We start from the raw sequence: 23,526 nt of genomic DNA, 5'->3' as shown, positions 1-23,526 counted from the left end.
CGAAACTACATGTTGGTAGTCCATATTACATAACACACATGGCTCGAGACCAGCTTCTCACAAAGGAGCAGTCTGCTTTTATGACAAAACCACACATTTTACTAATCGTTGCCGATGACCTTGGCTTTTATGATGTCGGCTATCATGGGTCCCGTATAAAGACACCAAACATAGATAGACTTGCATTTTCTGGTGTGAGACTTGAGAACTATGTTCAACCTATTTGTACACCGACAAGAGGCCAGCTGCTTACTGGACGGTATCAGGTAAAGAGTTTCTGTTTATATGAAATATACATTTGTGGAATATACTGGTACTGTTTCCAATTATTGTGAAACTTCAAAATTCTGCAATGAAATCAGTATGTAACTTGTTGTTCTTGCAGTCTTTAAGTATGTGTGCATTCAAGTTTATTTACAGGTACCACCTGCTAACTTTACGGGTGAAAATGTTTAAAATGTAAAAAAAAATGTTTAAAATGTAGAAGACGATACGATTCAAGAAGCTTCCCTTATTCTTTATCATGTAAGGTGTGAAGTATCCATATGTGGGTCTCTGATCAGGAAATTTATAAATTTTAGTGTGAGGAATATCGGCTCAATCTCACGTCACCTGATGTTGTCCGTCGTTTAACCATTGCATCACTGTACACGCTCTTTCACATTTCAGATGTCGAATGTGTACAGTTTTTAATGGAAATTTGATACGTAAATGGCAATCCTAGCCAGAAAAATTATCATTATTGTACATGTGCATGGCGTTAATGCATGTGAATAAAACCTAAAAGAAGATCCTTTAAAATCATAGATCCCTATCAAGCAAAACAACAACAGATCGGTTTCCTGTCTGTTCATAACATAAAATGAAATGTGCAATAACCTAGGTGCCCAGAAAGCAACATCTTACCTATATTTCTATAATATAGAATCTATGAATGAACTCCTTCATCACAGAAGACCAGAAAATTTAAGAACACTCCAAATATGTGGCGACAATTTCGGACACATGCACACAAAGACTAGTGTTGTCACTAACACCTTTAAGTATTTCCTATGCAATAATGGAAATTAAGTAAGATAATAACATAATATGTTTAGTTTTAGAGGTTATTCGTAAGGGATAATGAAAAAAACCTGCAAACAAAAACCGATGAAATGAACAAAGATATCATTTTCTTGAATCGATCGTCTTACGTGTGTCTTTTAATTCTTAGCCGATCGCTGTTCGTGTTTAAATTTCGTAACTAATGTCTAAAAATGTTATATGAAAAATATGTAGCATTTACGAATTCATAGAACACAATCATCTTATTGTTAAATTAATAATATATAATGATAATTACGAAACATTAATTATAATAATGTGAATGTTTAAAGATTCACACAGGACTTCAGTGGTTGTTGTGGCCTACAACTCCTTACGGTTTGACTCTGGACAACCCTACAATCGCCGATAAGCTAAAGGAGGCTGGCTATGCTACACATATGGTAGGAAAATGGCACCTGGGGTTCTACAAAAAGGAGTATTTACCAACATATAGAGGCTTCGACAGTTTCTTTGGTGGGTTCATAAAATTTAGATCAGATACGAAATATCCTGAAAAACAAAGTCATTTGTTTAATAATATCACAAGAGATGGTGTAGCTCAAAACGAGTGTTTGAAGTTGTAATTCATGTAATTTTATAAAAGGCAGTACTGGGTAGGCTAAGGTATGTGTAATTTGTCACGTAAGCTAAAAGGAAATCCCTTCGGAGTTTGAATAAGGTAGAATCAATAAAATGATAAAATATGTTTTAAACTTTAAAAAAATGTTATCATCATCATTATTATCCCAAAATTGAAGTTTATAGAACAACTTTAGAAATGGTTACTCAGCTGAATTGCAGCGACAATTGTCGTAGCAATATTTTTGTTGTTGTTGTTATTGTTTTTTCTTTCTTTTTTTTGTTGTTGTTGTTGTTGCTTTAGGACCTGTACTTTGGTAAATTTTTATAAATGACTTACAGTTAAAAAGAATTAATTTGATTTGAACAATTGTGATACTGGCATGTTTTCTAATGGCACGAAGATACACACCCATAAGAAAGACAAGACATTTCTCGAAAGAAATCTACAGAGTAATGCATATGAATTCAAACAATGGTGTGGTTAAAGCAATATGATAGTTAATGTAGGAAAATATTCACTCATGACTTAAGGTTCTATACAACAAACCACAAAATCACAAAAATATGATACCCCATATGATGATAAAATACTATTACTTACAGAAATTAATGTCGTGAAATTGGTCCTTTTCGCGTTTTATATTCGTTTCGGTTAATTAAACAGGTTCTCTTCAACTGAATTGTTTACAACTAGAGTTGCAAAACATCGACGGTCTTTACCAGTTTATATACAGAAAATGTAAGTTGTTTAATGTTTGAATGTGATCAGAAATTAGTAATCTCACCTCTAGACCTTGAGCTGACAATTGACCCTGCTTCCCCCCCCCCCCCCCTCAACAGGGGGAATTTTCAACACTATGATTTTCTTAAACCTTATGGTAGTTGGCATTCACAGACAAAAGTTTGCAAGTTTCCGTTGGGGCTTTAACGAGTTACGGAGATTTAAAATACGTTACCATGCAAATTTTCATTTAATTCACCATTTATGTTAATTTAATATTATAAACATGCCTGTTGTACAATTAATCGTAATAAACAAGACGCTTAGATATGTTTATGTATTTAAAATAGAAATTATCATATGTTCATATCATTTTAGGTGAATAGATGTTATGTATTATCCGTAACTTACGTTACTTCTTTTGAAATTACTAGACCATAGAAATATATCAACAATGATGATTTTTTAAGTTGTAAAATACTGATAATGGCCAATACACAGTTCAGTAATTAAATTTATATATAATAAAACTGTCCCTAGAGTTAACTTATTCAATATGTCACATATGATACGTTACCTTTCCGAAATATGTGTTAAAGAAAAAATATTTAAAATTTTGGTATTACCTATATGGTCAGGATTTTAAAAGAATTATACATTGGACTATAAATAAACATCACCAGACATGGACAACATTATCAAATAAATGTATACAGATTTTATAATTCATTAGAAATATCATTTAAATGTATATTAAGAATATATAGCTCTTTGAATGTACCAGTATGACTGCATATCATAATTATCATTAGTATAATTTAATAACATAGACTCCGCAATGTAAAGCAATGTTAGTCCTAAGGTATGACCTCTGACGACTAAGTGTGACATTGAGCTTGAAGTGAAAAATGGTATTCACTATACACTCTTATTAGGGGTGGAAGAGGTTTCTAATGCTAAAAGGCAGATGGCCTTAGCTTTCGGTTGTTGATGATAAATACAACTGCATTCAATAGAGTCTGGTCTAGAGGAGATACTCCTCGTAAACGATTGATCCTCTTAGCCATGTGATGTCGATCCTCCTCGCTGATTTGCTGTTTCTCCTGTGACTTCTGACAGTGACCTTGGTAACCATTAACAGCATTCTCACTACACTCCACCAGCCCTGTTCTATAAAGTGGGTCATAAGGGCTTGGGGGTCCACAAATGGATTCCTTGCAGAATCAGACATAACAGGGATACCCTGCAGGATAATTAACATGGAGGTTTTGCCAATAACAATCATACATCTAATGCGAAGCAGACCAGAAGTACTTCCTTCTTAAAACAGACGAGATTCCGCAATAGATGGTTAATTGCTATACTGAAGCAGTTATTCCACACATATCTTATAATAACAAAACTTAAGGTCATGGGATACCCTGACCCAAGTTCATAAACTTCCGGGATGCCTGGAAAAAATACCAATTTATCAAGGCCCTGGGATACCCAGAGCAAGGACTACTGACACTAATGTATGCCAGGTGATACACATACTGCATAAGTTCATAAACTCTTAGGTTGCACGTAGAAATATACCAAATTATTACCGTGCTGGAATACCCATACTAATGTGTACTATGGGATACTCATTCTGACCTATATTTCTAAAACACAGTCAAGATACCTAGCAAAACATACAAATCTGAGAAACTTGAGTTTTCTTTAAAGTTTGGCGGACGGATGGACATAGCTTCTGCATCTTTCACAAGGATAAACCTGGGATACCCAGGAAGCTGGGAAGACTTCAAACAGATGGACACAGTTTCTGCGTCTATTGCTGGACTGGGCTTTGCCTCTGCTGACACATATCTAAACGAGGGTCTCAAGTAAATGATCCATGACCCGAAGTCCCTTTCCTAGGCCTCCAGCCCAAGAATCTCTATTGCTTAAACCAGACAGGTCCCTCAAAAGGTCCCGAAATACCAATACCCATCTGGAAGGGACTCGTGTTTCAACCCAAGTACAAAGGATGTTGTGGTTAAATAAAGGCTGCACAGCCATATCTACCATCAGTTTTAGAGACTGCAGTCTCACACTGGAGATAAGTTGATCTTGCCACCACTTAACCAAATCCACACGTCCATTTACTGAGTAAGGGTAAGCAAGCCAAAACCAGACCAATAAGTGAGACTCTGGCACAATGTGCCCTTACTGGTCTATCCATCAGAACAGGAGACACGAACACATCCCACAGACCCAGCCCCTCCAAGTCGATGTTTCCATTATTGTGTAAAGCCATAGTTTCAGGAGCAAGGTCCATACAGTAATTGTTGTCATAACCCAACCCTTTCCCCCGAAATGTGCACAGTAAGGGTAGTGTAATGGAATGAAGGAATTAGTAAAGTAGACATGAAGGACACTGATCCACAAACAACGACACTGCAGTTTGCGACGCAGGACAAGTATTGCTCAACATATATTTGTTCCATAGTTGCTGTCATGCAGATGGACTTGATGTACATGCACTTAGGTTAAATGCAGGAAGATGGAACCCTGTTAGAGAAGGTGGTACCGAATACAATAAGGTTTCTAGTGGTGGCAACCACCAGGCCTGTATGTCCTCATGACCTAGACAAATGCCCTCATGACCTAGACAAAACAATGATAGATTGACTGTTGGTACCCAACATTATTAAAAGGCAACTGCCCAGTATGATTGAAGGGCAGTACTCAAGCGGGCTTTTGATGTATATGTTGAATAGGGTTTCTAGTATGAGGTACACAAACCTTTGGAAGAAAGTGGCCACCGAACTTCACACAAGTGGCTTGACTTTTAGTAACAATATTCCCCAATAGTGTTAGTTGTCTCTGACCTTAGGTTCTCTAGAAACCAGTTGAGGTTCAAATGACTGGAAATCAAATAGGTCCTCTGTCTAGAATAAACTTGTCAATTGGTAACGGAATTCACCCATAAAAGTTTAAAGTCCCATATTTGCCATCAAAAGAGTTAGTTTTGTAAGAACTTGCCTTCAGAGTGGGCAATCAAATGCACTTTACTTTACCTACCAAAGTTACATTAATTTCACTTGCAGAATATCCTATTTTAAGGCAGTTCCTATAATTGTCTTATTGAACTACCATCAATATATACATACCGTATTAAAGAAAGTCACAGTATTCCAGTCATGACCATTACTGGATACCGGCTCCATAGAAGATACATGTACATGGTATATCTACTTAGGAATACAGCTGAGATTGACAACATGTTGGATGAAGTCTATGTTGATGAATGAATCTACTGTACATTCAATACAATCACAGTTACAACATACAGCAGTTAACAAAATGTAAAATGTGTGTGCATAAACATGCACAAGATTTCTAAATATCGTGATATGCCTGTTTTAAATTTAGCATCTTTATAGAGCACTGTGTTGGGCAATGTCTGTATATATTATAAGTATGTCACTTCAATGTGCTTAAATAGCTGTATATATCAATTGTTTAAAAAATGTTTGGCTGCATAGTGTTCTCGTGAAGGTGTAATCATGGACCATGTAAATTAGGTTCTAGAATGTATTTAGAATTGAAAGCAAAATATTTAAAACAAAAAAAAAATCATTGTAAGTTTGCTATTTTTCCAAGATAAAGTACCAGTATATGTTCACAATACAGAATACATGAAAATGTATAGCTTATATGTTAGGTAACGTACAACGTAAATTGTAACGTAGACTGTTTTTTGAATACATGGGTTTAAAGTTAAAACGCAAAGCTATGTTAAAACGTATTTTGATTGAATTGTAGATATGTTTTTTCTAAGTGCTACAGTATATTTAAGGTAACAGAACACAAGAGATATAGTTAGTTTGTTTGGTAACGTAAACTGTAACTTAATTTGATATATTTATACGTGCTTTAAGTTAAACCTTCAGTTTGAAATGCAAAACTATACTGTTGAGAACAGAATTATATTGTTTTTTTTTTTTTCAACTGATAAAGTGTGTTTAAAAGAAAATGAAGACATACAATATAATTTTTATGTTTGGTAACGTAAAATGTAATGTAGAATTCAATGTAAGACATCTTACAAGTTAGAGGTTTGTTGAAAAATAAATAAATAGTTGTATTGCATGTAACTAAAGAATGTCAATATAAAATTGATAGAACATTTTTATGAAAAACATGTTTGAAGTAGGTATGATTGAAAATTAGCATATTTTGGAAGAATGACGTTACATTTTAAGAATCGCTAAAAGTATGCTTTCCTTAACTTTTACTAGCAATCTATATATCATTGTTTTTGCTGAACTTTGAACTTTTTAATAGTAACTTCAATTTCTAATTACCTGGTCATCTAAATTTGCAATAAAATCTTCATGCCAAAAATGTTGCTTTTTTTAGGGTAACGTATCTTTTTCCGATATTTTTCTTCTTTAACATCACATTCTAGATATTGAAATTTTATCAAATTGCAGCATCTAGTATACACCTTGTAATAAAATATGCAAACTTGAAATGATTTACTAACATAATGGTACCATTTGTCTGTAAAACTTGAGGAAAAAATCATTGGTTTTGAGGGTAACGTATTTTAAGGTGTTGTTACGGAGAAAAGCCCCACTCGCCAGTTGCAAACTTTATGCCAAAATGTTCACCACACATTGGAGTTTCAAAAAAATATGGTCCACAAAATTCCCCCTGGGTGGGGGGAGCAAAACCCCTTCTGGCTCATAGTCTACTCGATGTATATGACAAGATCCAGATGTAAGTATATACAGGTAAAATAGTATTTGAAGTCTATGTAAAAGTCAGAAGTAATTCCGTATGCAAGTGACGTCATACGGCCATATAAATATACACTGCGCAGTTTGTGCAGATAGTCGACAGAATTCAAAGAGTTCAGATCGAGAAAAATAATAAATAAGCCATGATTATTACTGGGACTTCGGTAATAAATAATTTAGGCGAGTCACCCTCATATTTGCAGCTTCGGCTCATCTTCGCTGGGACCTCTTGATAGCTATATTATTGTATTGGTCCGGGTCGCAGTATAAGCAGATGGTTTCAGGTTATAGTGCTGAACCTTGGCAGTGTTTAAGACAAGGTTTAATACACAGGCTTTGGGAGAAAATTGTTCGGCTTCAAGTCCAAGACAGCAGTTAAAAGTGTTTTAGACCTCTGGTTTGGAATAGACTTAAGTTTTGGACCTAGATGGGTTGTGGAAAGGTCAGTCCCTCATCGTTGCAGCGTATGCTCATACTTGAAGGGGTTTCCAATCCATATACTCATTCTAGGCCGAGTGGTTGGAGACAAGGTGTTGAATTGTACGGTTTGAAACAGCTGGTTAAAGGTCAGAAATTTAGGTAGTTTGATAACAGTAAGTGAACAAAAGGGACCACATATTAAATTAAATTGATTATCTGCTTGATTTCAGCTGATTAATGTTTCAAACAATCATTTACAAATCATTGGTCAAACTATTCAGAAGCAAGGCAGCTTAAGGAAAATTCATTATACAAGTTCTATACTAATCAAAAGCAGATATCTTGAGAACAATTATACATATTCATTTTATAAAGTAACGCTCGGTACACGTGACATTAGAAACTAAGAATCTATTAGCAATCGTAACTGATAATCACGTGACTTGAGATAAGCAGATACACCATTCTTCCTCTGTTTGAATATGGTTATATCATATGGGGCGGGACATCTGCCTTCAACAAACACCGAATGTCTAATCATGAAAGGCGTGCAACCAGCATAATTCTTTATACCCTCAGCGGACATATTCTGGGAATTGGAGTGTTAATCAATCACTAAACAAGTGATCAATTACTAGCAAATCAATCACAAAATGATATGACCACTCATTTCATAAATACATTTATCGCAAACGTTTCAATTCTAACAACAGGGATCAAAGATCAATATAAAAAAGACAGCAATTTTATCTCCCTTGGTGAACCTAAGATGTGGAATGAACACTTAAGAAATCGGAAATGGTACTTAAAGTGATGCTTAAAGTTAATTAATAAAAATATTAAACTTTATATTGATGCTTAAAATTAATCAATAAAACATTAAACTTTATATTTTAAATGATTCTACGTATAATTAATATCTCTTTGTCAGACAGATCTAAGCACTGATTTCCCGCAAGGGGTAAGGTAGCCTCGAAGGAAGGAAGTTGTTATATTTCTCATTTGATGCAGATAAAATAAAATAATATGAAAGTCTTTATCGTATTGCAATATCTATTTTTCATACAATGTATTGTATAGAACACACAGCAAATGTGCAGTATACATGTGCAAATAAAGTATAAAGTAAGTGTATCTAATTCTTGGCTAGAAAAAATTCTAACGTGCAACTGGACCCCAGGAATCCACTGACACATTTGGCGAAACTTACCGTTAAGAAAGCATTATGAACGGTACCCTGCCTTAAAATGAAATTTACATGTGCATAGCAATAATTATGGTAAATATAATTTAAAAATGAAATTAATATAATTACATATCAAACCTTTTCTCTGAAAAAAATCGTCTGGATATTGAACCTGAATCAACGATATGACAAGCCACTACGCAACCACTACACCATCCTACGTAGTTATAACCAAGAGTGGGTCTTTTCTTAATAAGGCAAAGCAAATCATTTTGGCAAACGAGAACATGAAGTGAACTCTCAAAAGTCAAAAACAAACTAGAAAACGTTTATTGATTTATATACAATTATGTTATTGACTTTGATATGTTTATTACATGTATTATATACAGTTATACATGAATCAATTAATTCGATGATTTTAATTAAGCCCGAAATTATTCATCTTTGCGAGGAGTTCACAAGTAACACCTTCCCATTCAGTACTTAAAATGGAAGTTCTTTAAAATAATAATCGCTGATTTCTGTAGATTTTTCATCACGTTTTAATGCATTGCATGGTAGCCTTTTCTAGTAGTGCGCAACGACTGTCTATACATTGTACGTATTTTCTAGGGTTCTTGAACGGACATTCCGACTACTACAACCATAGTGTAAAATATAAAGGCATGAACGGGTACGACCTGTTTGAGAATGATCATCCTGCAAATATAAGCAAGTACACCGGCTCATACTCGACTACCCTATTTACGGAGAAAGTGAGAGACACTATACAAAATCACAATACCGAGAAGGTTCGAATAGATATAAGCATTAAACTTTGATGTACGCATTATTCACTTCTCATATTTTGTAGAATGTTCAACTTGTTTATTACATCTGAGCATGTAATTAGCGAAATGTATAACTGATATCAATCTAGCAGATAATATTACATGCAATTTGAAAATGACTTATTTCTCGTATATCATCACTTACTAAAAATTTACAAAATACATTTTGGAAATATCTTATTCACCAAGTAATTTGTTCATGATTCTCTACAGCCACTTTTCATCTACCTGTCATACCAAGCAGTACATTCACCCCTGCAAGTTCCTAAACGATACGTGGATCTTAACAAAAATATAAATAAAAGAATGAAAATAAGAAGGCAATATGCAGGTAAAATAAACTTTTTTGTTCGGACACAAAAGTTTCCATTAAATTTTCGAATGTCTTTGTACCTTTAATTGTAGATTTCTCAACTTGTAATTCCTGTAATACTCACTGTTTCTTTGTTCAAATCCGTGCAAACATTTATTTAATCCATGATGACACTGTTGCTAATTACAGTTTGGAATATCGTTATGCACTTAAAAAATACCGTTGTGTACTTCTTTTTCAAAAATGGCTTCTATGTATATTATACATAATTATGTTTAGGTCAATATGTGTTTTTACGGACCTGTAAAATGATATTGACCGAGGACGCAGACATAAGTCTAGAATTGTTATATTACATGCCCTTATCAAATGTATTCATTTCACCGGCCCATATTTCATACATATTAGAAAAAGTGATATCACAAGAGTCATTATCACTTTCGCAGGTCAATATCGCTTTTCGCGGACCCGCGCGTGCTCTCATTTCGACCAATCAAAAGCAATAACGATATATAATTAAATGTGTGAGATATTAAAAGGGATGACAGACAAACTACAATAGAAGACTTTATATAATATGTTCAAAATTAAGGATCAGGGAAGGAGAACTTAAATTTTTTACTCTCAAAACCATCGAAGCATAAAACAAAATGACAGATAACCAGTTCGATTAATTCATTAATTAATTAATAGTACAAGAGAATTTCGACAAAGATCTCTCTTGCAGAAAGCATGTTGTATAGTTAAAACAAACAACATAGAGACACTTTCTATAATAAGGTAGAGAAACAGCACTTTTTTACAGTGGCAGTGACATTAATGAAATACAATATACATGCCTCCATTGTTCAATATTTTCTCATATTTTTTCTAAACCTGATGCGATATTAAAAAAAAAAGTTCTTTCAGCTTTGCAGTTGGTTGGAAGGAAGATGAATTGTTATTTGTTGTTTCTATCCCTTAAGCTGATTAATAATCATATTTTTTCTGCTGATCACTAATGAAAAATGTATATATTTTATTGTTTCACTTACCTTTATAAATATATTTATCAGATTTAATATTCATTTTTAAGCTGATACTTATTGTTAAAGATATTTTTAAACAGGTGTTTAGAAATAATTCTAGCCTCATAAAGCTATGAAATATATAACAGACGAACCTGGTATATCTTGCAAGCTAATGATGAGTATTGTCTAAACAAGGAATGGTAACATGTATGGACGAGTCAGTAGGAAACGTTGTGGACGCTATGAAAGAACGCGGGTTGTGGGACAACACATTACTGATCTTCACAACAGGTCCTAAAATTGTTTAGTTGACATTTAGGTTAATTACAACATAGTTTGCTAAAAGTACTCTAATTAACATAAATATATTTTAGGCTTTTGTAAAGAAATTGCCGAATAATTATAAAGCTGCGTTAGAAGATTTAATTGTATACCTGCTAGTTTTGTCCAATAGAATATTAATACTCGTTTCAAATTAGTATTTCTAAAATGTCTAACACATGTTTCCGTAACAGACAATGGAGGGAACATTGAACGTGGTGCCAGTAATTGGCCACTGAAGGGTGAGAAAGGCTGCTTATACGAAGGAGGAATACGTGCTGTTGGATTCGTAAATTGTCCTCTTTTAGGCGAACAGGCCGCTGGTTCCGTCTCAAATGAACTCATGCATGTAACTGATTGGTTCCCAACGCTTCTTAACCTTGCCGGGGGAAATGTTAGCGGTACCAACCCTTTAGACGGATATGATCAATGGAAAACAATTAAGTAAATCTTCATTATTGATAAACACATGACAATTATTAGATACTGATAACATTGAAATATAAAAAACTAAGAACATTAATGAAAATGGACCGGAACACCACGAATCACACTGACGAATACCAAAATATATTTTACTAGTATCCATATTATAGTGTCATGGTCAAAATCATGCTAACCAATGTCTTTTCCATTGGACTGCTTTTAATTACAAAAACAGTGAGCAGTACTAGATATATAATTTCAATATTGAAAGAATAGTTCAAAATAGTTTTGTGTTATTAGAAATGCTATGAGAGTTTCAGAAAATTAAATGTCAGACTACACTAAAGTCATTATATCTATCAAAATGTCAGTATGACCGTTACTACTAATCAACCCATTTACGTTTTGTAATATGATCCACTTCCTACTTAGAAGTTATATATCAAATAGTTTTGATGGAGCGCTAAAATAAAATGAAATGAAAACGAACGGTTTGAGATAACATGTTTGTAATAATCTGTTAAGGTCTACTTTAGTAAGCTTTTTAATTCTACAGGTATGGTTTACAGAGCCCGAGGAAAGAAATACTTCATGACATCAATCCAAGAGTTATTTCCCCTGGAAAACCACTTTTTAATAATACATTCAATACAACAACGCGAGCATCACTGCGAATGGGCGACTGGAAAATTATAACCGGATATCCAGGTATGCAGTAGCTTAAAAACTGAATATTTTAAGCAGATGGCGGAAATGGTGCCATTGAAATATTTACTGTTTTATTAGTTGTTGATATATTATATGTTTGTTGATATATGCTTTAATCCTTCTCACAAACTTTAAGTTCCTCCTATCAAGTGAAAACGCCTTCGCACGCCGGGAATCTTGCTATTTACCTGTCCTCGTGGATTTTGTCGTTTTCATTGCCACGCCTGATTCCATCCACTTCCATTGGTTGATAAAATAGTGTTAGAGCTACCTTGTCTTTTTTAATATCATCGGCAAATTCTGAGTAGTTTAAATCGGAAGCTGTGGGTTATTTGGTAACTACAAATTTCAAATATGAGAAGTTACGGTCAAATCACGGCGGGATATCAACACGGCTTTATGTCCAGCCGGAGAGTATTGTGCAAAAAAATGCATATTTTTTATCTTTATCTTCTATTTTATTAGTAACCAGTTTTCCTTCTTACTGTTACAGTATAAATACATTAGATGTAATTTACATCATATATAACAGAAAGAAACTAACAAAAGAATGGGCAACTATGCGTTTTTTCAGATATTACTATATTTCTCCATTTTCGCCGTGTGTTCTTGTTTGGTTCAGAAAATTCATCATCAACACACAGTACGAATAGGACGTTAAAACAAGGACACTAATTCAACCTAACATCTGCTTCATTATTGGTTGCATTTTCTTTATTTTCTATGTGTTACTTGTTAACAGGCATCACCTATTCATTACCTAAGCCACCGACAGTTATGCTTTTTTATGCCGTTAAATGCACGAGATCGCTAAATTTAACCACTAGGCCGTTCGCTTCACAGCCGTAATGGCAAAGGTTTTATAAGCGTTAATATTATGTTTCTGGAACTTGAAAGTTCCGATGCATACATCAAATGAATTTTGGGCTTGTTCGTCTTTAAACTGGCCATATTAACAACGAAGATGTTATCCTATTAACTAACAAAAAGGAAGAACTGTTATATTTTTTCATGTTGACATTTTTGTCGGGTGAAAATTATATTTTGCAGTTGTTTGGATAATATAGTTGCCAGCCCACCAATGACTGTCTATTTAAATATTGTATTTATTTTGTCAATAGATTCAGGACCAATTGCACCAACAAATACATCGACAGGTTTCCACAAAATATTGCTTATGAACATAAAAATAGATCCGAATGAGAAAACGGATCTGTCAGAAAGGTTTCCAGATATCACTCGACATATGCTTAAAAGACTTGAATATTACCAGTCAGGCATGGTAAACTGTCACTACCCATCAGGAGACCCGCTTGCAAATCCTTCTTTCAGAAATGGATTTTGGCAGCCATGGAAATAATGCAGTACAGGCAATTATGAGCGAGAAGGATAAAAGGATATTTTTACAATGGGACAAACGTTATGTGAAAATACATGTGTAACAGATGAAATCGTGTCTGTCTAATGGCAGAAAATGTACATGTACAAGAATTTTAGGCCTACTGCAGGGTCACACAATAAGTCATTCTCCGAAGTATGTCTTTTTAGATGTTATTCTCATTTATAACCAGTTTGACAAATATGAAACTCATCATCGATGTTGGCAGTTACCTTCCCACCTGAAGAATCGCCTGAAACGTAAATTGTATATTGGCTTATTCTGTATAAATTGTATAAGTGCCACCTTGGGTCGATACAAAAGGAAACAATCACTTTAAATTTTACCTATATCTTAATTTATTCAGGAAACTCAGTATTGCCAACTTGCAACTTTGATTAATGAAGTTTTTATTAAGATTTTATTTTTTGACACCAATGCAATCATATTATTTCGACAAATGTACACTTGTAAATGCAAATCTTTGACACATAATAAATAGCTTTTATGTCAACCTCAATCCTTAGGCAAAGTATTGTTTATGTCTACATCTATATCTCTATATATACATTAAGTCTCATCCACTTACATTTATACAGTAGATAAAAGCATATATACATAAGTAAGATAAAAATGTAAATGGTCATTCTATGATTATAATTATAAGACACTGTTAGTAACGACAATATGACAATAACATATAATAATTACATTTATTAAAAGTTAGATTACCACTGTTAATCTAGTACTAAAACCTGCCATAAAACAAAAATTTTAAGACATTCACTTCGAAAACTAGCTCTAAAGTCTTAAGACTTCAAATATCAGCCCTAATCCAATTAGGGATGACCGGACTACCTAACCTTACATAAAAGGATATAACAGTATTACAACCAGGATAAGAATCTCACAAGCCTAAAAAAATACCTTTTTATATTTACAACATCTACTACACATATCATTTACCACTAAACCCATCTTCATCGTTTTCTATTTTAATGGAGTATTATAACATCTCATTTATCTCCCTCACACAATACACCATTACTTTGCCAAATGTTCACATATATTCCATTCAAGAAGTAACGATCACGAATGCACTTTGTTTTGCTAACTAAACTATAATATAGGAGGTGTGTTCTAGCTTCTAATATATGGTAGCAGGATTTTGCAGCAGTTTTAACAATATCAGTACTTGAAAGGATAAAATTTAACTTTATCTAACAATGTTTTTTTTTATATAAATTCACATGTTCAACACCAATATATTATGTACATTGATATTATCTGAAAATTCTACAAAATAAAAATTCCAAATTTCCAATTATTACAATTTCTGTCAGAGATTCTCTGACAATAATTCAAAACAAGCTTAACTGTTCTATTATCATTTATACGTTGGAAACACACTTTAGTTGCTTGGCAAATGTACAGTCCTAGCACATATCACCAGCAACAGCAGAGTTTGGCGTATACCTTACTGTCCCCAGAAAGAAGCGCATAGCCCTGTTCTGGACTGCCTCGATACAGGAAAACCTTTTTGTACCCCATACTGAGGGTCCATATGCAATTACTGACCAGAGCAGTGAGTCATATACGATAGTATAAATCTGGTAAGGTATCTACGGAAGCGCTCGCGGGACATTTATGAGTTGATATTTAGCAGTTAATTCTAATGAGTTATGACTTAAAATTTAAACGTTTCTCGCCAGACGTCGACGTGCAGCTAAAATGGACGATGGAAGGGGGTCACGTAAGTCAAATATTTATTATTTCACCTCACCAAATCGAAGGTGTGAGAGAGATACTTTTTTCATGGTGTTTGTCTGTCGGTCTGTGCTGCTACTGATCACATTTAAAAAAAGTTTGGAGATTCTCTACCAAGACAGTATAAGCCTGACCTATTCGTAATGCCAGGAGAATCTAGTCAAAATATTTTGACGCTGTAAGTTGATTCTGACGTATTTGTATCATTAGGCCATCTGATTAGAGAAATTTTTTGAAAATTTGGCGAATTATTTTAAATACGCGTTAAAGTCGTCGACATGGCGAATGGCAAAGTCACGTACGAATCGGTCGATTTTCTTGGATGAAACTCAAGAACAGATACATATATCTGCATAAATGTATACAGACAACTGTAAAATTGACACCGGCTTGGTTCCACTATTTTTCCGGCCGTAGGCCGGTATTGATTTCACCTTTACTTTCTGTTAATATCTAGGGTAAAAAACAAAGACAAATACCATACAGGGAATACCACGCACCAAAAACGAAAAACTTACTTAACAGCTGTTTAAAACTGTACATTTTGATTGGTGGGTGGAAAATTCCACAGGTTTTCGAATGGAATAGATAATAGTTACTAAAGAGGTGTGCAAGTACTCTGAGCTGTACTGATAGACAGTTTAATTCGTTGCAAAACTCTTGTGGAAAAAGCTTGCGTCATAAACCTGAATCCCCTCCGTAGTGAAACTGCTATAAACCTGTCAATTCTGCAACTCTGACACGGTGTGATCTCCGTAAACAATTTACCGTCAACTTATCCCCTTTTGTATTTAAAACTATGAACGTTTTTATTTTATATCCATATCTTAATAGTAATTGAGTATGTATATTTAATCAGTTAAAAACGTACCAGTCTTACTTTTTATCATTAAACTTTAAACATGATCTTGGTTGCAGGTGTGAATCTCCCTGTGCAAACCCCTCAACTGTTATGATATATATCAAAGGTACTTCTGTACAACAACTGATACTTATCCAGTAACCATTTCGGAATGTTTTGTAAGTTTTATCAATTAACAAATAGGGAAACGTAATAAAATACATTTTTGTACAAGTTAAACATAGCAAAGGTTCCTTCTTCTTGGGCAAATCTATATCAATATATAATGGTCATCTTGTAATATTTCGGCTGCAACGTCTGTTTTAAACATTTGTCTCAGTGTGTGGAACCACCCCGGGATTGGACGCAAGGACAAGACTAAATTAAATACCGAGTGGTTTGTGCACAAAAAGTAAAGTCCAGGATATGCAGGACACAAAGTATGAAGACATTTTAATGACTGCAATAGATATGTCTGTAAGGCAAATAAGTTTTGCTCTGATTTCAAGTACTGCAGATAACAAGAGGGTCAGGTGAAGTAGAAATATATTACCACACTTTTACTCCCTTGCCTATCAGCTAGCATTTATGGCGACGTGGTAGAGTGTCCGCTTAGAGAACGCAAGGTCCTAGGTTCAAACCATGTTGGGCCAAGGATAATTTTGGAATTTGTTTCATATCATGCAAAAAGAGAACAAGTGGTTCAAATTCAATAGCTCTAGCTTCAAATACAGACAGTAGGTCAGTAGGTCATGGTAAATGTCAGAACCACTTGGAGAACCTTCCTATTAAGTTTTAGAGTTCTACACCGAAGCTATGCAGAGTTATAAGGTTTTTGGTTTTTAGTACTAAAGGTCACGGTGACATTGACCTTTGCCTGAAGGGTCATCTACTGGCCACGACTAACTTCTCTACTAAGTTTGAAGGTCACAGTTATCAAGCTTTTTGGTACTAAAGGTCATGGTGAAATGGGCCAAAACTTTTGTACTCGGGTTCATCTACTGGTCAGGACCTAAATCCCTACTAACTATGAGGGTCCTAGTCATAAGCATTGCAGAGTTATACGCTTTTCTGGTAATAAAGGTTACAGGTACTTTGATCTTTGACTTCAATGTCGTCTTCTCTTCAGGTCTAATCTCCCTATTAGTTGAAGAGTCCTAGGCCCAAGCATTGCCCAGTTATAAGGGCTTTTTTGTTTTATGTAAAAAAAGTGACCATCGGGCGGGGCCTCTTTTCACCAGGGGGCATAATTTGAAAATTATTGTTAGAGGACCACAAGGCAATGCTACATACCTAATATCAAAGGCCTAGGCCTTGTACTTTCAGACAAGAAGATGTTTTCCTCATTAAGTCTATGTAAAACTTGGGACCCCGGGCAGGACCTCTTTTCACCCCAGGGGCATAATTTGAACAGATTTGATAGAGGACATCAGGGCAATGCTACATATCAAATATAAAATGCCTAGGCCCTGTGGTTTCAGAAGCTTTTTAAAGTTTTAAGTTAAGAATTAAATTTTTAGCTCCTGACACTTAGTTGTGCAATGGACTGGCACTTAACTATCTGTTTGAAAAGTTAAATTTCGCACTCGAAACGGATATTCTACCGCTGAGTTATTGAGGTGGTTGTCTAGATACACGGTAACCGGAATCCTTGCCACTAGCTATGACATATATTTAACTTCCTAATATAGTGATTTGGTGCTTTAACAGTCTACGTCCTCGCACACAACAAACTTAAGTAATTACTGATTAAGTAATTCATGGCGGTTACTTAGTAGTATCTGTCCTAAATCTTGTGAGTGTGACATCCGTGCATTCGATGCGTGAATTTATTGCGCACAATGAGAGGGCAACAATGGGATTTGTTTTCACATATTGACCATGCATTCGAAGGTAACGACGTCTGTTAACCTGTATGACAAATAAGATGTTTGGAATGTTTTAACAACACCACCATTCCATTCTCGGGTTTAGTAATATGTAATCCGTGAGAGAGTTGCATCAATTCCAATTTGGAAAGAATAATTTTAACGTCAGACGTTATTTCTAAGGTCAAGGAGTTTGATTGGCCAGCTTTTAATGACAACAGTTTTCGCAAACAGTTGCTCAGTCAAGTGTGACTTACCAACATTTTTTGAGAAGGAACAAAAAGTGGTGACATAACAAACAGATTAAAGTAATGTTCGTTTTTATATTTCGACGTAATTTTAGTACGAAAGAAAGCAACCAACCTCAGAATGCATGTCCTTTTGGCTCCCATTCAGTTAAGTTTAATTAGGTCACTGTAAGAGGTCACAGGAGAAACAGCCAATCAAAAAGGAGGATCCCAATCACCTGGCCAGGAGGACTAATCATCGACGAGCAGCAGCGCTTCACTTCCAGACTCCATTGAATCTACACATGTTCTATATCACCAACTGAAATCCAAGGCCATCTTGGGTACTAAGTGACTGCATTGTTTTTATATCTGTCTGTTAACCTCTTCCGTCCCTGTGTCGGCCCCGGTATAGCGAAGGCCATTTTCGCTATGCAGCATCCATGTTGTCTATAGCACACAGTTAGATACTGTGAAATCATTAATTTTCGTGGGGGGACTACTTTTCGTGGATTTCGTGGTTGAGTCAATCCACGAAATTTAATCCCAACGAAGAAGTAAATTTCCCATTCATTTTATGTTCAAAAGTTGACATCCACGAATTCATATCCCCACGAAATTGCCGTTTTGATCAAAACCACGAAATTTAATGCCCACGAAATTAAATGATTTCACAGTACATTGTATCTGCCTTATTGAGCGCTTGAAACAGGGGTGACTACAGTATCCCTTTTTTCTAGGGCATCCAAAGAAAGGGTAATTAAGGTATCTGATTTATGGCATAAGGCATATGGGGTGCTAGAGTTTGTGATAGTGCATATGGCGTTGGAAGGAAGGGTAGGTACAGTATCTGTAACGTTGTCCAAATCATATGAGTGCTAAACTGGAGGGTTACTACGGTATCCACATTGTCTATATTGCACGTGGCATAGGGCAGAATGGTAGATACAGTATTTGTATTACTGGCCAGATTGCTTTGGATGTTGGAATTAAGGGTTGATACGGTGATCGTATTTTCTAAACTGCAAGGGGCTCTCCGAGAAAGGTTAAGTAAAGTATCTGCACCAACACACATAGTGCTAAGATTATGAGTGGATACAGTCTCCTTTATATAGCTCAGAAATCATGACTTGTTTGATAATTTCTGAAGAAATAAAGGGTAACTTGCAGAATATCTCCTGGTGCGTAGATCGGTAGCATAATTCAGAAATATCTGTTTTGCTGATAAATAGTGTTTCCTGAATGTTAAATGTTTAGCAGACACCATGATAACAAATGTACAGGAAGTAACATGTAAGTTAGACATGGAAATCCAATAAAAGAATGCATTCTTACCCGCATGCTTACTTGCCTAAGTGTGTATTATAGAGCCGTAGGATGAGGGGGGGCATGGGGCTGATTATGGTAATTATCATAGCAATTTTTTGACAGCGAGTCAATTTTAGCTGATTTTCAAAATGTGTGCCCTAACCCCGCAATCTGAAAATGCTTCCTACTGTCCTGCATTTGACTTTTAAAGAAAGTTCATATAATTATTTTTTAAATTAATAGGGTTCCAACCCTTTTGTTCCAAATCTGATACACAAATTTAAGACGAAAATATTTGCAGCACAGTTAAAGTACATGTACTTTAAAATGCACTATAAAATGGTATCAATGGTATTTCTGTGTATCTTTTTATACATGCGATGTTAAGAAATCTTTGAAAACAATGTACCAGATAAGTTTCAACATTTTTAAGCTTCAAAATTCCAATTTACTCATAGATATAGGCTTAGTATCAATATTCCAGAAAATCGCGATTTTAGATAGAGTTTCCAGCTTTTTTTGCCCCAAAAATCATATTTTGCGTCCTTAGATTTTGGTAGATTTTTCACTGTTGACTCAGCACATGTTGCTCTGGCAAACTGAATTAATTGAGGAATATATACCCTATAGAATGTGGCCTGAGGTAGATCCCCATCCAAATGGTGAAAATTCACAATACTGAAATTAAAATCATCCTCTGGTCATAAATTCTGGTTTGTATAATATTGAAAACTGTAGCATTAGTATCCGAACTGTTAATCAAGACAGAGTTATGGTAATTGTGTTCAGTTTTCGAACTTAAAACTTAATTTCATTTGATCAAAAGGTTTCTCATAGTTATTGTCCGGCCAAAAGGAGTGACATACAAGCAGACGGACAACACTACTGAATCCCCATAATCTGCTGGCGACGGGAGAAAGTAAACAGGCGCCCCATTCAATTAAACATATTTTGTATCAACATAAGATTATAAACTTTTAACAGGTTATTTTGGTATTGAATTTTAATACATATTCAGAGCAGCTTCATTGCATGGTGATATTGTAGCTTTACCTCTGCAAGCATAAGTAGATGTCATATGTGACTGGCACATGATGTCCCCGATTCATCAGCAAATGGAACATTCTTGAAATAAGCGTCTGTACCTGAAAAAATATATTTCAAATTTTCCGATACGAACGTATGTATTTTGTAAACATATAAATGTTTCTATTAATTGTCTAACATGGAATATTTGATTGAAAGACTTACGGTATGGCATAAGGAATGTCAGAGAGGTAAACGATAGTACTTTGAAGGCAACAAAGTACATGTATTTAAATCCTCAATCTAAATGTACACTAAATGTACCGTCAACTGGTTGTTTGGTTTGGATTTTTCCACTGGCACCAGACCAGAAAGAAAATGCATCTGTACAAGTGATACCTTACCCCTAGGTATAATATAGAAACCATGATCGTAGTTTTACTGTTTCGTGCTTATTTATCGTAGATTATAATTTTCTTATTTAAGATTACAGTTGTATTATGATAAAAGCTGATATAAGAAATTAAAACCTCTTCTGATCTGATAAGACATTTCCTATGTATTGCAACCTTTCCGTTTCGAAGACGTTATCGTTTTATTTGCACCAGTTCGTTATTGAATAAGCATGGATAACAAAGTCTTAACTGAGATAAGATATCTTTATTGTTATATAAAGTTTATCATAATATCATGTTATTTATAAAAAGGACCTATTAGAAAAAGAATATGAAATTAATTAACTAGTCTTTTATAAAATCATGTGTAATTTGTCATACATATTTCGTTTTTTATTAACCACAGCAGCGATAGCTTTTATCTAGGCAAGATGTTCCAGCTGCTTTAAATTTAACAAAGAGAGAGTGGTAGAAACGTGGACTTTCTTGCATGTAAGTAATGTTCCAGCGGCTTTAAATTTAACAAAGAGAGAGTGGTAGAAACTTGGACTTTCTTGCATGTAAGTAATGTTCCAGCGGCTTTAAATTTAACAAAGAGAGAGTGGTAGAAACGTGGTCTTTCTTGCATGTCAGTATTACTATGATATGTATTTGTGCATGTCAGCTTTCTTAATTGCTATCATATGATTCGAGATGTTAACCTTACTGGTGTCAAATGACTATTTCAACCCTTCAAGGTGTTCCAATTTCCGAGTGTATGCATAGTTGTTTTCTATAACTATAATGTTTCTTCAGTAATACATCATGGTAGTACTTCCTTTCAAACTTTTTAACTTTTTGACTTGGAAGTCATTGTGAGAAAAGGCATAAAACTAGACTTGTTTAACCTTAAACCTGGAGATGTGACTCGGTTTTATTTGAGGCCAATATGTTATTGATATTTTTTTTAAATGTTTAAAATAATGAAATGAACATTTGTTTTGTCTTCTGCTTCTACATATGCAAATGTTTTAATATAATGACGAAAGTAGGGAACATTTTCTGAAGTTATGATGACATTTAACACGTTCCTTCTTCCATACATCGGCAAAAGATATGAAATACATGTATTGAAATACCCACAGATCTGTCTCTTGATCGGTGTACCTTTAAAGAAATAATGTAAAATAAACTGTGCCGATATTATCGTACTCGACTAAATATTAATATATAATTTCTGATACTTTGAGATCACGATATTTATGAATAATCGGTGATAGAGGTTTTGATGAGTGTTGCATATTGACCCTCATGAACAGACTCTATTAAGACTATTCTGCTTTTTGTGTGGTTGCTTTTTATGCTTCAAAAGATCTTCCAAGCATCAGTGTTATTAACTTATGTTTAGTTATCAAACTGAACAAAATGTTCATTCTGAAAGGGAGAAACTCGCGATGAATGTCCCTTCAGTAGCATATCCAAAATGAGCAGATCAGCACAACGATCAGGAGAATTATGATGATAGTCCAGCTTATAATAATACACACATGTTAGGGCTGTTTAAAGATAAATTAAAGTTCCGTATTGTGCAGTTTAATTTTGGTCAATGATTATATTCATGGGCAATGAAAGCATTAATGAAAATAATGTCATCTTGGTAAAATGTTACTTACATATACCAATTATAGTTTAAATCCTATGTCATAAAAGTACGACTAAAATCGTTACTCTGCATATTTTCTAAATGTACTTCAGTTACACATTTTGTAATACGTTGAACGCCACGTTTAATAATTCAATAAAACAAAACAGTTACCTTTACGGTTAATTACATTAACTGTTGAGGTGTAATTATATCTACATGGATTGTTTCATTGAAACCTTTAATGCCGTTTCGTCTGTATTGCCAACATTCATTGTAATTTAAACATGTTCCCCGTCTTATTTTTATAGCATAGTGCAGTGAGTAAATACCGATAACATAGCCTAGGATGTGATGAATTGTTATAGCATTTGTTATACAAAATACTTTGCAAGTTATTTTGGTATTGAATACATGTACATGTATTGCACGCAAAAAATGATATCAAAATTTTCAATCAAGTTTGTTTGATACGCTGTTGCGTATTTTTTTACTTCAAGTCCGATTGTCAAAAACGACAGAGATTATTAAAATGTTCAGTTATCTCCATCTTCTATTTGCTAATGATGTTGAATTTCTCTGTATTACGTTCACATCATAGTGATGTGTTGAGAACTGGACGTTAAATGAGCCGCACTATGAGAAAACCAGGATAGTGCATTTGCGATCAGCATGGATGAAGACCAGCCTGCGCATCTGCGCGGTCTTGTCAGGATC

The 23,526-nt window shown here is 34.5% G+C and overlaps 1 protein-coding gene across 1 annotated transcript; it reads left to right on the top strand.

Annotated features, from left to right (window-relative positions):
* LOC128554487 (arylsulfatase J-like) lies at positions 1 to 13,738 on the top strand. Its single transcript, XM_053535764.1, has 8 exons — positions 1 to 266; positions 1,377 to 1,560; positions 9,383 to 9,561; positions 9,814 to 9,931; positions 11,119 to 11,214; positions 11,439 to 11,688; positions 12,227 to 12,378; positions 13,500 to 13,738. The coding sequence occupies exons 1-8, from the start codon at positions 39 to 41 to the stop codon at positions 13,736 to 13,738; spliced, it is 1,446 nt and encodes a 481-aa protein (XP_053391739.1). The 5' UTR covers positions 1 to 38.
* The last annotated feature ends 9,788 nt before the right edge of the window (positions 13,739 to 23,526 follow it).

The sequence above is a fragment of the Mercenaria mercenaria genome, unplaced genomic scaffold, assembly GCF_021730395.1.
Source record: "Mercenaria mercenaria strain notata unplaced genomic scaffold, MADL_Memer_1 contig_5072, whole genome shotgun sequence".
In the NCBI taxonomy this organism is placed as follows: domain Eukaryota; kingdom Metazoa; phylum Mollusca; class Bivalvia; order Venerida; family Veneridae; genus Mercenaria; species Mercenaria mercenaria.
The sequence above is the reverse complement of the archived record's forward strand: the minus strand, read 5'-3'. Positions and strand labels throughout refer to the sequence as shown.

Coding starts and splice junctions, on each gene's coding strand:
- LOC128554487 (XM_053535764.1), top strand. CDS start 39: ATGGCTCGAGACCAGCTTCTCACAAAGGAGCAGTCTGCTTTTATGACA. Junction 11,215..11,438: donor ATTACTGATCTTCACAACAG/GTCCTAAAATTG, acceptor TTTCCGTAACAG/ACAATGGAGGGAACATTGAA. Junction 12,379..13,499: donor AATTATAACCGGATATCCAG/GTATGCAGTAGC, acceptor TTTTGTCAATAG/ATTCAGGACCAATTGCACCA.